Genomic DNA, 16,725 nt, shown 5'->3' with positions numbered 1-16,725 from the left:
TATCTTGGCTTCAGGTCTCAGACAAGCAGGTCTGTCATGCTTTTCTTTATAGGGGTACAAAACCTTCTCTGTCGACATTTATCCTTGTACAGAAAGCCAGCAGACAGGTCAAAGCAGTCAGATGGTGTCCTAAAAATCCCTTAGTGGAAAAATCTAACGATTGCCTCCAAGTTGGAATTCCCCAAAAGATACACTTACTTTCCTTGAAACAACTGAGCTCACTTGAGTTTTTATGACCCAGCACATCAGATTTCTGTCTGAGTCCTTCCACTGAAACTGAAAAGCTGCCAATACTTTGGCAAAACAATCCACCGCCAATTACATGCATGCTTCCATTTGCAGAATTATACTCACTTCAGTTCTGTGAAAAACAAGTTGATATGGTTCACAGAATCTATTTGCTTGATAAAGGTTTCTACATTTTCCAGAAATACCTGAAATGAACAAGAGTATTGCTACTGTTATTCTGACAAGTACAGTAACTACGGGAGCAAGTTCAAAGACCTTCTTTGAATGTACAAGATGAAGGAATCCAACCAGACTAGATGGATATGGAAAAGGACACAACAGAACTGGGCATACTTGCCTTGGGATTGTGGTCATAGAGAAGATTGAGGTTGATTCTCAGCTTCCTCATACACTGAAATGCTTCCCTGAACATAAGCCTGGGGGAATGAGTCAAGAAGGATAGTTTACATATTGGACAGGTACAATATTCACAAATAGAGGCAGCTCACTAGAGGTAACTACGGACCTGGCTGGAGGGGAACAATAGCCTAGGCAACAAGCCATGTAGACTGCTTTCCAGAAAAACTGTGCAAGGTCAATCCTGTTCACTGCCAGCCTCTGCAGTTGAGCGGACCAGTAGATGAGGTTGCAGTAGGTCAGGGGCAGGCTTTGCATTTTTATATTCCTCTCTTAGAGAACTACATCTAAGTCTAATGGACCAACTTCTGTTTCAGAAAACTTGAACATAAAATTATTTAACAAAATGTCTGGAGAATGGAGCAGACCAAGATTGCTCCCAACCATGCAGTTTCAGCACATAAATAAGGCCCTCAACGGTGAAATCTGAGGTAGATGGGACTGCTGAAAATTTGACTTCAAGGTGGTAGCCCCAGAAACATTTTCATTCCTACCTAGATAGCCAGTTCCTCTGAGTCTAGCCTCCCGCACTTCTGCAGCACTGCAAGAGATGGGCATCCAGCCTCTCAACAGCTCAGCAAGGGGGACAGAAACCAGAATATGCTGACTCCATTTACCTGTCTAGCCACTTTCGAATCTGGGCAAGAACCAGAGCTCGGTGGTGAACAGTCTCCAGATTTCCTCTTGGCATCTGCAGTAGAAGATCCACACAATTACTTCTTTGTAGCTACTCAGACTACACTGAAGACGAAGTGAGTAGAGGCTAATTCTTTTAGGCCTGTCTGCTATTTGCAGTTTCATGGGCCTATTTGTTCACTTCAATGAACAGTTTCACTTAACCTGAATCATCTGAAAATTCTCTCAGCTCAGAAACATTCCTTCCTCAGGAATCTAGACCCCACACAACCGGACAAAACGCAGAGCAAACTGATCTAGCTTTCCGGTTCTTGTTGCTCTGAAGAGGATGTTAGGCTACAGACCTCCAGAGGTCCATTACAGATGAATCCTTCCATGTTCTGTCAGCCTCTGCTGGTTCTCAAGAGTGAGCACAGCACTCCAAACTTTGGACAAACTTAATGCCAAATCTAATGGAGGGTTGCTAGAACATATGGCAAGTACTAAGAGGCGGGTCTGAGATTCACAGGAAAGGCCACAATACATAACATTAATCTGCCTCAGCCAGTAGGAATTTGAACAACACCCCCAATTTGGTAGGCACACAGTTGCCTGTGCTCAAACTAACTCCCAGAGACATGCTCAAAATCGTTCCATATCTAGCCTGGAGATTGGAGGTGCTGTGCTGCAGCAGGATAGGAGATCAGCTTTGTAGTGCTGTGTGTGCATTATTTGCAGTTTGATCAGCTACCTACTGAGACAAGCCCTCTACACCCTGACAGCAAACCTCAGCAGACATGGGCAGAGCACTGACCTGTAGCACAACCTTTGTGTCCTGAGGCACAATGGTGACGATACGCGAGCCTCGCTCCACCTTGCGCAGGGTCTCACTGTTAGGGGCTGCAGCACTGCTCAGGCCAGCCTGAAGGGCTGAAGACAGCACAGTTATCAGCAGACACACACACACACACCACTGCACAGTGCCACCTGGACAGCTTTCCTGTGTAGCTCTGCAAGGTCTCGTACTTCACCAGCTCAGTCAACAATACATCAATGGTCCTTAATGGCCGCAAGCAGGTTGAGAACCTTTTAGTGCTGAGCACTGCTGTACAAAGTAGAGATATGTCCTCTATACACCAGGAACATAAAGCTTAATGCACCAGAGAGAGGAGCACTGAAAGGTGTAAAGCGCCAATAACCAGTTATCCTGACCTTCATGAGGGCCTCATCTCCCTAATGGACAGAAACTTCCTGTTGGGATCCCTACTCTGCCACATGCCCTTGAATACCAGAGCACCTTTTCTTTTTTTGGACATGAAGGGAAGGAGAGAATGCAGGGCTAAGCTGTTGAAAATAGGGAGGGAACAATCATAGGACAAATCCTGCTCCCTGGAAGGAATGCATGGTATTTAGAGTCAATCTCCTGTGCTCCTTCCTCTCTTGCAAATTTTTCCAAGCAGCTCTCTTCCTCTGTCTTGAAGTAGCTGCTTTGAGTGACCCAAATACAGCAGATTTGGATGTGGAAAAATGGGGACACATTGCAGTTCCAAGACAACGGTCATGAGCTGCCAGCAGACAGGCAGAACTGGCATTTACCTTTCACTGTTATGTCCTTCAAACAGAAGCACTGACAGGTGTGGGAGTTGGTTGTCACCAACAAAAATTCATTGTATGTTGCAAATGAGGTGATGTTGGAAGCAACCTGTAGAAAAATTACTGTGTTTATTGCTGTACAGAGCAGAAAAGGGAATCTGCCTTTGGCAGAGGAAAAGGGGACAAAGTAAGGGGCAAATGCTTTGGTACCTCAGTGTCATTAACAAAAAACCGGCATCGATCTGTGAGGCCCAAGATCACCTCCTGTAAATGAAAAGGATGACAAGTATGAGGAATCAGCGTCACAATCTCCAGCGTTTCACCACAGTGACTGCCAATGGACTCAAGTGCTTTACAACTGAGTATCAACTACCTCATGTGAATGATCTAGAAAAGCTGGACAGGAAGTCAGGCAATCTCTATTCCAGGAGGGCTTACCTAAGTGTCTTTAAATACTTCTGGCTGGAAAACTAGCTTGGTTTACCCTGTCACAGAAACATAACAAAAGCAGAAGCCACACCAGACCATTTAGTTTATTTTATTTAGCAGCTTTAGGTGCAAAGTAACGGAGGATAGACACTAGTACAGAGGAGAAGAGCATAAAGCAACTCCATACTGCATTCACCTGGATACCCACTGAAGGAAAGAAACCCTGAAAATAGCAGCAAAATAGCTAGTCATTCCTTAAGCTGTTGTAACTATCAAGAAACCATCAACAGGGAACACTAGTAGCAGTAGATCTGCAGTAACTCAGAGCAGATGTATTTGCTAAAAGGGTAACTTTGGATAAAACAGAGCAAAATGCTGTTTTCACAGAGTGCACAGCAGTGACTGATGGAAATCTTAAAATTGAAATTCCTTGCTCTTCAATTAGATTATTCATGTTATTAACAGGAAGGGGAGATTGGATGTTACCTGCAAGCCATCAGAAATGCTCTAGAAGACAAGGAAAGATGTGCTGTCAGATCTGCATAGGGTCTTACAAAGAACCCAGTTAAGAAGTATCATTGGACCCTGGGCATAAAATTATAGTGCACATTTGACATAGAGAACAGGTAAGTTAGGAATTTAAACTGCTCACAGTCTTACTTACTTCACCACCAATCCCCGTGAGAGCAGTCTGCACGCAAAGGTGGGGGAACTGGACAGCATGGCCACTGCTAGTCTGCCAGGGCTCAATGACTGGAGGAGAAGCCTCTGAAGAGCAAAGAAGATCAGACTGTTTTCCAGACAAAGATTCAGACATTACAGCCCCATAATGTAAATCTCAAGAAACTACAGCTGCAAGTATCTGACAGTATCTGACATGGAGAGGAGGAATGCTAAAATGTAAGTCCAGCATATGGCAGAAAAGAAGGTGGTAACTTCTAGAGGCTCAGAAGCACCTTTATTCCACTACAGAATGAGAAGTGCCAAGGATGTGGCATTCAGTCACCACTTCTGAAGCCTCTAAACCAGCTGTCATCTTTTCAAATCACAAAGTCAGAGCTATCATTCTCAACAACATTAACTGCTTTCAGATGAAAATCACTATTTTTAATCAATTTGTGGGACCAGAAGAAGGAGCACGAAATGCAGCACTAACTACTATCAAGGGTCACCCATGTCCCTGCAAGTCAAATCATCATTAAACATTTTAAGATCTTTTTTTTAAAAAAAAAAACAACTATACCTCAGGCCAGGGGGCCTTAATAGGGTCCAACTTACCCCAGAGGTACTTCAGGATCCGTCCATCGGCCAGCTGTAGAGCTACAGTTTTGGTCACTGGGCTGCAGCACAGGCTTATCAGTTCTCCATCTACAGGCACAGACAACCTGGGGCAAGGTACAGAAGACACAGAGCATCAGTCATTGTGGATACATTTAACACCCTAATCCTCCATTTCCTGGGGCCAGATTGAAGGGTGTACATCTCCAGCACGGGCCCATATCTTCATCATGTAAATCCTTACACCCTTCTTCAGTCTTTTCACACTTACATGAGCTGACACTGGCAAAAAAGAGCACCAACAACTTGAGTCAATCAGTGTTTAGTGCTAGTCACTGTCTGCACACTTACAGCACTCTGGAAAACCCACACTTCTTTTGTTCTAATCTACAGTTCATATGCAAATTACCCTGCCTTTGCCTTGTAAGTGCTGCAGAAAGTGACTCTCAGGATCTCTCTGTGAAGCAGATTTTTGTAGCCCACTTGGCTTCTTTTCATGCTGACTGCACAAAGACCAGCAGTTAGTTGGAGGAGGAATACAGGAATAACAACTGCTACCAGTCCTCTCTGGACTTTAGTAATGTGGACAAATGGTAGAACTGAGAAACTTGCTCCAAGGGCCTGGACTTCAGAGAAACTAATAGAGATATCCTGTACTGACACAGGCATGCTGGCATACCACATCTTGTCAGGCTGGGCGTAGGCATTATGACTACGTGCAGGCAGCTTCATGAGCTGTTTTGTTCTCCTGCAGGAAGACAGCCAAATCCCCCAAGGCCAGTCCCCCAACAGCCTCCAGAATGCACGAGAGACAGTTCCTTCTAAGCCCAAAGGCACTCTCAGACCTCACCCACAACTGAAACCTCTTGTACCGTAAATTCAGGTGCTCTTCTTCAGCTCCAGTCACATGAGGTGCTGCAGTCAGATGGTGAAGGACAGACTGAGAAGCATGCTGATCCTGACCGACCACCAGGAAGCTGTCATCTGGCAGCCAGGTCAGAGATCGGAGCCCAAGAGGATGCATCATCTCATTGGCGTTGCTGCCCAGATCAACCCTGTCATGAAATAAGAGAGACCATGAAGCAAATAGAACTTGATTTTAGTTTTCACATCAAAAACCTTATTGCAGAAAGCAAAGATCCTCCTAGGCACAGCTTGACTGTAGAGACACACAGCATGGCTAGGAGTCCAGTGCAGAAAATGACAGTCACTGAAAGCACAAATCCTACCACGCTGGAGATGAAGGATGAGACCCAGGGAGCCCCACCAGCTTTCCCTAGGCTGTGCTGTCTCCATGCCACCTGAGTACAGGAGTAAACGTAGAGTAAGGTTTTTGTTTGTTTAACCTTGTCACTGGCCTTGCTATATAAGAAGCTTGGTTCCTATGCATATGTTCACAAGCCTGGGCACTGCACAGCCATTCCTGTGGCTCTGGGAGTTGGAGAAAGCTGCAGCACCACAAGGCCAAGAGCACCAGGCACAGGAAAAGCCACCTCAGTGCTGTTACTAGCAGTCAAGGGTATTTCCTGGGATGAACTACCCACTGCACTCTCCAGTCCTTAGCACTAATAGAAGCTACAGCCTCAGCACAATAAAGCCACGTTATCAGATGAGCTCTCCAAAAGCTTGAGACAGTGGTCACAGCTGTGACCGTTCAGCCAGGCACTGCCCTTTTCTCCCCACTGCAGTTGCACTAGTTCTGTATTACCTGTATGTTTTATCCAGGTGTGGCGTTTCCACATCAGCTTTAAATCCATTTCCACCCACAGCTCCTAACCTGATAGTGGGGTCCTTCACTGTTCTCTGTCCTAACGAACACAGAACAAAATAGAGTTCAGACATTCTGCCAACAGAGTCCCTTCCATCTTAATTCTTATAAAGAAAAAAAGATGCTACAGGAAGCGATTATGAAAATATAAAATATACCACCTCTACATGTACAACCAGCATATTCTCCTCCTTATTAACATTCACCCTGAGGAACAGAACTACCTTGTAATGTCACAACGCATACCTGAGAGACTGCAGCAATGGTCTCTTGTCCAACAGCACACTATTACCCTGTTTATAGCAGTGCTTTGGAAAGTGCTGGTTAGCTCAAACAGACCCTGTATAGCTAATCCCAGATTGATTCCAAGTGTCAGGGACAGGATTTCTGTTAAAAAACAATAGTGAAACATACTCTCACCATATCTGTATACAGTGATCTTGTTATCAGCATCCAGGACAGCCATGTCTCCACTATGTTTAGGATCTGTGTGAAATGCAACCTGATTAACTGCTTGTTTGAGCTGAAGCTCATAGGTAGACATGGGTGGAGGCACCACAGCATGCTGGAATGCTGTGACAAGCACTTTATCTGTGGAAGAAAGCAGAAAGAAACCAAGCTGTAACAAATTTCATATCTCAGAAAGGCTCTTATTAGGTTCTTTACTGAAAGCAGGAATCTTACCTCCATCTATGACAGCCACATTTGCCACGTGCTGGCTGTTCTGCCCCATCCCATGGTCTGTGGTCCAGTGCCAGTCATAGCAGAGGTACTGCCAGCCCTGGCAGAGTACATGCAGTCTGTATGGGATCACTGGGTCCCACAGCAGTGACACCAACTTATTTTTTTCCACGTTGCCAAAATGCAGACTTTGCTTCAAGTACCAGTGATAGTTCCCTGTGGTCCATAGCTGAACTATAGATTAAAAAAGGTTACCAGAGATTACTACTTGACACCCATCTCAAACCCTCCCCACTGCTCTTCTGCAGGTGATTTAACAGTTTTACCCTCCAGACCATAGGCTCTGTCATACAACACCCAGCACAAGAAAATTGTAACCCCTGATTTTGATCAAAGGAGTCGATCTTAGAACTCCTCTATCTCCTCTCTCTGAGAAGGGACGGGATCACACCCTAAGCATTCCATGTAATACCACCTCCAGATACAGCAGCCTGGAAGATGCTTTGAGCTCAAGCTAACTAGCGTTTCTTCCTGACCTGCAGAGGGATCTCAAAGCTGTAGATAAGCCAGCCCAAAGTCTTCTACCCTGAAGAGGAATATCCATTGCCGACCACATTCACAGGCAAGTGTAAAATCCAGAGCCTCACAGAGTACTCTCACCGTAACTGTTTGGGTTGGAGTTTTCAGTCTTCAGCTCTTCCAGCCAAATAGCCAGGACCGTGGAATCTGCATTCCAAAGGAGTTCATTAACCTGCAAAACAAAAGATGGCTCTTATTGGATACTGCCACCTCTGCAAAGAGCGGCTGTATTCCAGATCAGTTTTCAAGACCATGAGTTGCTCCTTATTTTCAACAACGTAAGGTACATGGCTTAATGTACTAACACAGTACTTGCATACTGCAAAGTTCCTGACAGTTGGAGCAAAGCGCCCTGAAGCAGAACCCATCACAGCAGTTGTACACAGCTGAAGAGGTTACACACAAATGGGACAGCAGAATTCTCTTTGTTGACCTTGGCACTGAGAAATGATCTGCCAAAAGACCTCTCAGCATCCAAAGGCAGAAGCTGAAACAACGCCTTAGTAGCAGATTTTCACTTACATTACTCGGGACAATGTGAGTTATTTCACCTCACTCCTGCATGAGCTGACATCCTAAATTGCATTTTTTGAAGCATTTGCCTAACAGAAAGTATACAGAGGCCAGCAGTACCCTAGGGGTACAACATACCAGTTTTCCTCTGTACTGAAAGCTGCAGAAGGCATTGCATCTTCACTGTTCTCTCTTCCACTAGGACCAGCACTAAGTGCAAAGTCACAAAATTCCTCTTAGAATCTGGATAAAGATCTAGTCTTCCTCTTCACTACAGTCTAATGAAAGAAGCCCAGACACAGCACTCACTTTGACCTGCCCCTTCCGGAACGGGAGGGTGAACTCCCCATGAAGAAGTCCATTCTTCTCCAAGAAAACCACATCATGTCTGTTGGGTTTTTCTTGTGTGGATGCTATCAAGTTTCCAGAGGGCCTTAAAAAAAAAAAAAAAGTAAAAGGAACAGTGGTTGCTCACACAATCGCTAACTGTCATTTTAAACACCAACCATCTTCCCTCTCTCCAGAGAGGAAGCTTTCACACGAGACATGAAGAAAAGGGCAGCAGGGGGTCTGTTTTCCTCAGCACTGTTCAGACAAAGTCACAGGTGCAGCACAAACATTTCACAGGGCCCCTAACATCCTCAGGTGAGCAGGTAAGTGTCAGCACAGGCAACGGCACCTGTAATATTCCATTTTACACAGTTAAATCCCAAACCACCTGATATTGAGACAGTGCAAAGAATCTATCCCTTCTTCCCACGTGTAAGGCAAGTATTAGGTTTTTCAGGTCTTAAGAGGATACCCTTCCATGTAATGGATCAGAAGACAGCTTTCTTCAAGTTTTGAGAAAAACAAACAAACACGGGAGAATGAAATCAATGCTAAGCAAAGGCAGTGGCTAGGGAATAAAAACAAGCACTCTGCAGCCCTTACGCAGGTTCATTGCTACTCACTTCCAGGCCAGTGCTTGTTCTAATCCCGAGATAGGCTCACTTGTTGACTGCAGCACAAGCTCTCTGTTCCACACCCGGACCTTTCGAGCGCCTAGAGGTTGAAAAGGCAGGGAGAAAAGGGTGTAAGAAAATACCAGGAAGAGAATCTTAATTTTCACGATGGTGTGAGAGCAAATTTGGATGCTCATGAATAGAAAGGAGATTGCTTTTGTACACCTTAGGGGTAACAACAGCGCATCAAAACTTCTGTCTCAGGAAGTTCTTTCATAGTAATTGAGTGACTCTACTCAAATAAGCAGCAATTTCAGTTTGAATTAGCTCAGTGGTAGCCATTTTGCTCTCTACTAAAACATTTAAATTGTCTTCTATACGCAAAATCTTCCTAATCTGAAGTACTGAGGTTCAAAAACCAAACTAGTGGAGAAACAGGTCTTTGGTACAGTTCAATATACTGACCAAAAACATTTGAACTGCTCAGGAATATTAATCATGGAAGACAACAATTACAATACCCAGAGTATTATCAATAAGTATTATCAATACTTAAAAACCTGCAAGACCAAATTCTTACTATGAGGGACTGTGGGTACTGCAACAGTCAGACACATGCACTTGGTATTAGGAACCTGAAAGAGATTGCTTACTCAAGCAGTGGCTTACAACTGGTGAAAAAAGCAGTTCAGGCAGTAACTACTCAGTGGTAACCTCTCCTGGCCTCTCACTGGACTAAAAACCAAACTGACAAGAAAGCATTTAAAAGACCACATCTACGAAATGCTTTTCTGAGCCTTTGACATCAAAAAAAGAGGAAGGAACAACTGATTAGCTCAAATCCCCAGTTTTAAGTAGCCAAGAGACCACGGACACTAGCCAGTTCTTGCCTTGTCTCACTTCCACTTAGCGAGACTTTTAAACAAGTTGATATTTCAATGAAATTTGCTACTATACCTGTCTCTGGACAGACAGCACTCACGGCAACAAATTGCCCATCTCCTCTCCATGTCACCCGAGGCCTGCTGTCATCCCAGGCTGAAGTAGGTGATACTTCCTGAAGTCATACAAAAGAAAGTTGCATCAAAGCTTAGGAAGGCAACTGCTGGCTTTGTCTAAGCAGACTGCATTGCTAAGACAGCTCTTTCAAGAGGCTTGGCACGAAATCGACCCATTAAACAATCGTGAGACTGCAAAGTTTAGAATTCACTACTCAGAATGTTATTTTAGGAGATGCTAGCATTAAAACTGTCTGTCAATTCAATCTGTTCCTCCTGTATGTGCATACGACCATCTATTCTATGATCACATGATATGCTTCCCTTTCACCTCAGTCTCTCCTTACAGACCAGCTGTGCCCAAGCTGGACACGCTGCAAGGGCGAGCCAAGGTTTGTTCATGACCAGTACTCAAGAGTCAACATCCCTTGGAAGGAGAGAAAGGCATGCTGTCCAGACAGACTGTATGACAGACAGAAGCTGGGATGAGAAGTAGCATTTTTCAAAGCAAAGAGGTTCTTCACAGAACAAAACAGGAAAAAAAAATCTCAACAGAATACACATACAAAGGCAGCTGTTCAGAGCTTTAACTTGGCCAAACTAGGCATATTTTTCTAGATACAGCCAAACATTATCCTGGTCCATCCTTCCTAATAGTAAAGCTAGAGAAGGACACATTTCATCTCTTTTCGTGGTACCCTATCATGTTTCAGCAGGACTGTTTTAATCTGGGCGACACATTTTCCTGTCAGTTTTCATTTCCAAAATACAGGAATGGTATAGCCTTAAAAAAAATAAAAACTAGAAAGAAAAACCCAGCAGTGGAGTTTGTTAGCTACCTGAATTTTCATAAAAAGAAAAAAAAAAAAGAAAAAAAAGACTTAAATGAAGAAGAGTCAAACAAGGGAACACAGACCAAAAACTTACAGGCACAGAGTCACCTCACATGACTGGTGGCAGTCAGTAGCCCAAGTCCTTAAACTCTTGCCTTCACGGAGCAAACTGAACTACATGTTATAGCTTTTGGATATATAAATATTTTGATATATAGAACATGTTCAGCAACATCTGCCATGCTGATTCAAGGGTGGCTTTACATCAGCAAGCATTAGCACTTACAAATCTTGCTTTGAGCTCCATATGAACCAGCCTTAACTACTTCCAGCTGCTGTTCTGATTTAGGAAGAGGATAAAAATGCTGAATCACAAATAACAGAAACAATCAGAAGGAGACTATGAAGACAACTACCTGGAAAGGCAGTGTCAAACTAGCAGAGCAGAAACAACAGAAGCTTTCTTTATACGTATCTTCCCTCTGAAAAGTATAGACCTACTGTAAGAAAAATAACGTAATACCGTTTGCTTGCGATGTGCTGCCTGTTTTCCTTCTGATCCATGGAATTGTGTCTCCTTTTTACCCCAGCCAAGAGCAACAAACTTTCCTGAGGAAGAAATAATCATTGTGGTGGAAGATTTACAGAGTTACGTTGCACATTGTGGTTAACAACTACAGCATCACGCCACATACTCCATCCACCCAAGTTTAACTCTAAACAAATTGGAGGAAATTGACATAGCCCAGAAAGTCTTCCGGTACAGGGAACTTGTTTGAATTTCCACTGATAAATACAATACCGGCATTCCCTTCCAGCTGCCTAAAAGAACTACAGTCTAAAACGTCTCCTAGGGTCTAGTAAGCACTCCATTTCTTTTCTTTATACTTGCTTACAACACACCAACGAAAATAGTCCAAGCAACTTTATTTCATGCACCTCTTACCTTCTCCAAACTCATCTTGGTGGATTTGCTTTTCAGCAATTGGCTCAAAATCCCTTGTCATCATGATGAGAGTTTGCTGACCTGCAGGGTACAGATCAAATACGGCATTAGTACTGAGATCTCCAGCAGATCAAAATGTTTTCCTCTATTATCCTACTATTTTGTAATGGAATTCAGTATAAAAGTATTTCTAGCACAATACAAAAGAGAATGCATCCTTCAAAACAGAAAATCTCAAACTGTAATGGAAGGACATCTTCAAGTCTCTCTCTTCAGAAATATAATTCCTGAACTAACCTTAAAGAGTTCTTTACACTTTTGAAGTAAGTACCTGGCACTTCATAAACATTTTTACTCAAGGTATGACGGTGATTGACAGTAGTCAGCATGGATTTATGAAGGGGAAATCATACCTGACCTATCTGATTGCCTTTTACAGTGAAATGACTGGTTTGTGGATATATGGGGAGACCAGTGGTTATTTATCTTGACTCAGAGGAGGCCTTTGACACCGTCTCCCATAACATCACAGACAAACTCATGGAAAACAGGATGGATCAATGAACAGTGACTGTGGACTGAGAACTGGCTGAACAGACAAGTCCAAAAGCTTGTTAGTGGCAAAAAATCCAGCTTGAGGCTGGTCACGAGTGATACTTCACCACCACTGGACCTGCGGACCTAGGGCCAATGTTGGTTAACATCTCCATTAGTGACCTGGATGACAGGACCCTCAGCGTGTTTGCAGATGACACAAAACTGGGAAAAGAGGCAGGTACAGCAGAAGGTTGTGCTTCCATCCAGAGGACCTCGTTATGTGGAAGAGACAGGCTGACAGAAACCTCTTGAAGCTTAACAAGGACAAAAGCCAGGTCCCACACCTGGGAAGTGATAATCTCAGGCAGTAGGACAGACTTGGCAGCCAAGAAGCTGGAAAGCATCTTAGCAGAAAATGCCATGTGTGTCCTGAGGCACGAGGTCCCTGCTGCACAGGACACCAACAGCAGCATAAGCTGCACTGGAAGCAATGCCATCAAGTCAATGGAAGTGACCCTTTTTACTTTTAAGTTTTTACTGTGTGGGTGGTCAAAGACTGGAACATGCTACCCACAGAGTTTGTGGGGTCTCTATCCTTGGACATATTAAAAACCTGACTGGGAACAGTTCCCAGCAACTTTTTCTAGGGAACCCACTTTGAACAGAATGGTTGGAATACATGATCTCCAGAGTTTGCTTCCAACCTGTGATACCCTGTGATTTTGTTTTGCCTGAGGCTAAGTTTATTGTCAAGGAGAGGTATATCTGTAGTAAAGCTTGTAACACAGGTATTTCTTACCAGAGGACAAGAAGCAATATTTATTAAACAATCAAATGGGCTTATAACACAGGAATATTCACATTTTATTGCAAGATCAAAAATATACCTCCCTGGAAGACCTGAAAGACTAATGAAATATTATTTTCTATAAAAATCACTTTTTGGGTCTGAACAACTCAGCTAGGATCACTAAAGCTCCTCATGGATTATGAAATGAAACAATATATAGGATCAGAAGGTCTTTTTTCTCTTCTTCAAAGTCTTAATCCCAGTTTCATGACTTTGTATCTTGTTTTCCTTATCTTAAAATTATCTGTATTTTACACTTTGGTCATAGTGAATTTCACTCTTCAGGGCAGAAAGCTTACAGGTAGTTGTTAATACCTGTTGCAAGCAAAACGAGCTCTTGGTCGGGACTCCAGCTCATGACACTCAGGCCGCTGTCCACACTTCCGACACATTCCACCTGTAAGACAGAAGCAATATCACAGGTGAGCAGCAACACCAATGCAACACCATCCCGACATCAGTCACTGACTGAAGGAAATCCTCACATACCTAGAAAAGTCACAGGAGTTATTTCACCCTTTGTGTTGAATGAAACAAAAGAAATATTTCTAACCAAATGACGGTTCCATGGTATTTATGTATGTGAGCCCAAATAATCTACAGATCAGCATTTTCTACCAGTTTTTCCCAGAGTTTTATTTTGCAGCTCTCAGTCTTACATTAGCATGTAATAGTCTTAACAGTAATACTACCACAGATTGGGTCTGCGGTTCTACTGGTAACCAGTCTGATGTCATACAACACAGACGTAACTGTTTTTACCTAGAAAATTCCAATGTGCAGTGAAGTGGCACTACATCCATTCAAAACCTGACCCCAAAAGCTGTTTGTAAGTTCAAAATGTGATAGCTGAACTACCTTCAAAGAAGGTTATGAAAAACTAAGCCATTCTACTGAGATATTATGGGTGTATAAACAATACCGTGACAGAAGTTCTCTACCCACTGCACTGTTACCCTGATTTGCAAAAGGCCACGGAACAGAACATTCATAATGAACAGCAAAATAATGTGATTCAAGAAATTCAGCTTGGATATCTTTTTTTTCCAGGTGAGAAGAATAGGACCATATATTCTTGTACAGTAAATATCATCCACATACAATAAGTTTCAGAACAAGCAGAGTAACCTTCAAGGCTTCTTGGTTCCCAGACTGCACCGAAAGTATACATCTTTATAACTCAGACGGTAAGGCCTAAAGCCTTGAAATAAAGGATTTTAAGTTAAATATGAGGTCTGACCCATATACCAGTGCAAGAAAAGTCCCATATATCAGATCTTTTTATCTTTATTCCCTTTATGACACACACTGAGTTGCAATGAAGGGCATGGTTTTCAGATATAGTTCTTTTTATATTTAAATGGTATTTGCAAATCAAACCCAAACAAGAACCCAAAGAGGTGAGCTGCAAATAACCACAAACTGGCAGCCAGCCCAGACCAGACAGGCCACTGTCCTCTCCTATCTACATACACCTGCACTGTTGGGCCATTACTCGGGGAGGTGAGGCAGACTTCAGAAGATGCTACTGTAGAGTTTAAGCATTTTACTGAGGACAGTACAAATCGGATAACAAGGAGGGAACAGAAAGCAAGTGTCTCAGTTCCTGCCCCACTTACTCAGCTGGGATTTATTTTTTTAATATTTTATTCCAACCAGTCTTCAAATCTTAACATACAACTGTTTCTTCTCTCTTCAGTTAACTCACTTCTGCACAATTTTCTAAGCACAAAGTTCTGTACTGACTGATAAAAAACATTAACAAACCTGTGAATTATGGATTACATTATTCTGTATGGAGTTTCAACAATATCCTATTGCTGTGAGACTGTTTGTCCAATGGATCCAGTGCTGTTGACTGTATGCCAACAGCCCCCTGAGCAAGCATGCAGGACTGAGGCTGTGGACATGCAAGCTGCAGTTTAGATTCTGGTTCATTTATGGTGTGTATACTCTGTACTTGATTCTGCCCAAGGCTTCCAAAGAAATCAACCTATCTATCCAAGAAATGAAGACTAACTGCAGCTTAATGTAATAAACATGCAACTGTCCCCCAAACTGTCAACTTCCCCTTGAAAACTCTCTGTACTGTTCTCTCTTTCCTGCCACATTACCTGCTTTGTGCTGAGATTGCACAGTAGGATGTCTCCAGCTGCTGTGGCAACACACACACATTCTTGCTCTGGAAGATCTTCGACACCAACGATGGAGCCACTTTCATCCTCCGGCATAAAACCCTCAGCAGTCAAAGAAACTTCTCTTGTCACCTAGACATGGAGAGGCCAATAGCTTAATAATTGCACATCACCTGACATTTCTACAAAAATGACAGAGTAACAACTAAGAGCGTATTTCATCTACTGCAGTTACACAAAGCACTGCATGGCAGCAGCTAGCACATGGATGTATCAGAGAAAAGCCAACGTGCAAACACTTCTATTCACTTATCCATAGTGAAAGTTCTCTTGTGTTAAAAGAGCTAGACAGATGATGAAAAAAATCATGTAAGAGATCACACAGTGAATGACAATACTGCAGCTTCCAATTTGTCTTGCTAATCATCTTTCAACTGCCTTTACATACTTCACACACTGTTAACATTAAGAGGTTAACAGGAAGCTGCTTAAAGCAGCCCTATATTTTTAAGGGATCATTCAGACTTTACTGAGACACAGCACAGAAAATTTCAGATGAACAGAAACATTTGGATGTGCGTTCAGGTCCAGCAAAACAAGGATGAGATTTACAACTGTTACATAAGCCAGTTCCTTCTATTTAATTGCACACGTGTTTTGCACATTGAAACATCATGGAAATAAAAATAATTTAATTAAAATCACATAGACTAGAAACATAAAGACCACAAAACGAATAATAATAAAAAAGAATCTGATGCATTAAACAACTTCACATGGGCTTCTGGGTACTTTTTTGAGTTCTTAAGGTATTTTAGAGTTGATAGCACTCACAGACAGACCACAATGTGGATTTCTAGAAAGCGTCCTTCTTCAAAAACGTTAAAAGGAAAAGCCCCCAGGAAAGCCCAAAGCCCTTGTGCCAGTTAGCTTCAGCACTGAACCCATGGAAGGAATTTAATGCCTCGGAGGTATCAGAGCACGTTTCAATAGGATTTTTTTATCGGAGATGTCCCCCCCCTCCCCGAGCTACTCCCCCCTCCATTTTCCATCCCCCCGAGCCTAACACCGCCCCGATCCGCGGCGCTCACCGGCTGCCCGGCGGCGCCCAGCTCCACCACGCCGCGCCGGGAGCCCACCAGCACCACACCGGGCTCGGCGCCGAGGCAGAAGCGCTGCGGGGCGCCGGAGGGAACGGCGGCGGGGCGGCGCCCGGCGGCGCGGTGCAGCCGCAGGTTCCTCATGGCCAAGTGACGCTCACGGCGCCGCCATCTTACCGCGGCGCGGCGGGGCGAGGGCGCATGCGCCGGGAGCGGGCGGGGCCCCGCCGAGTGCCACCTGCCCGGGGCCGGCGGTGGCGGCCATCTTGTGGGCGCTGTGG

At 43.7% G+C, this 16,725-nt stretch overlaps 1 protein-coding gene across 2 annotated transcripts in view; it reads right to left on the bottom strand.

The window, feature by feature from the left end:
* The window catches only part of ELP1 (elongator acetyltransferase complex subunit 1), a 30,374-nt gene extending 13,723 nt beyond the window's left edge, over positions 1–16,651 (bottom strand). Inside the window, exons 1-21 of one of the 2 annotated variants that reach the window (XM_083816487.1) lie at positions 16,436–16,651; positions 15,324–15,476; positions 13,525–13,606; positions 11,823–11,903; positions 11,400–11,485; positions 10,003–10,102; positions 9,055–9,145; positions 8,411–8,534; positions 7,670–7,760; positions 7,013–7,243; positions 6,743–6,919; positions 6,269–6,368; positions 5,433–5,615; positions 4,561–4,667; positions 3,947–4,050; positions 3,064–3,117; positions 2,857–2,962; positions 2,075–2,190; positions 1,263–1,336; positions 587–665; positions 355–434 (exon numbers count right to left, since the gene is read on the bottom strand). In XM_083816487.1, coding sequence (XP_083672613.1) covers positions 355–434; positions 587–665; positions 1,263–1,336; positions 2,075–2,190; positions 2,857–2,962; positions 3,064–3,117; positions 3,947–4,050; positions 4,561–4,667; positions 5,433–5,615; positions 6,269–6,368; positions 6,743–6,919; positions 7,013–7,243; positions 7,670–7,760; positions 8,411–8,534; positions 9,055–9,145; positions 10,003–10,102; positions 11,400–11,485; positions 11,823–11,903; positions 13,525–13,606; positions 15,324–15,476; positions 16,436–16,588 — 2,372 coding nt within the window. In that variant the 5' untranslated portion in view covers positions 16,589–16,651. The remainder of the gene's footprint in view (positions 1–354; positions 435–586; positions 666–1,262; positions 1,337–2,074; positions 2,191–2,856; positions 2,963–3,063; positions 3,118–3,946; positions 4,051–4,560; positions 4,668–5,432; positions 5,616–6,268; positions 6,369–6,742; positions 6,920–7,012; positions 7,244–7,669; positions 7,761–8,410; positions 8,535–9,054; positions 9,146–10,002; positions 10,103–11,399; positions 11,486–11,822; positions 11,904–13,524; positions 13,607–15,323; positions 15,477–16,435) is intronic. The other variant, XM_083816488.1, reaches the window with a different exon arrangement.
* Between the last annotated feature and the right edge of the window lie 74 nt (positions 16,652–16,725).

This window comes from Anser anser (genome assembly GCF_964211835.1).
Source record: "Anser anser genome assembly, chromosome: Z".
In the NCBI taxonomy this organism is placed as follows: domain Eukaryota; kingdom Metazoa; phylum Chordata; class Aves; order Anseriformes; family Anatidae; genus Anser; species Anser anser.
Note: the sequence above shows the minus strand (reverse complement) of the source record. Positions and strands in the feature narration are given on the sequence as shown.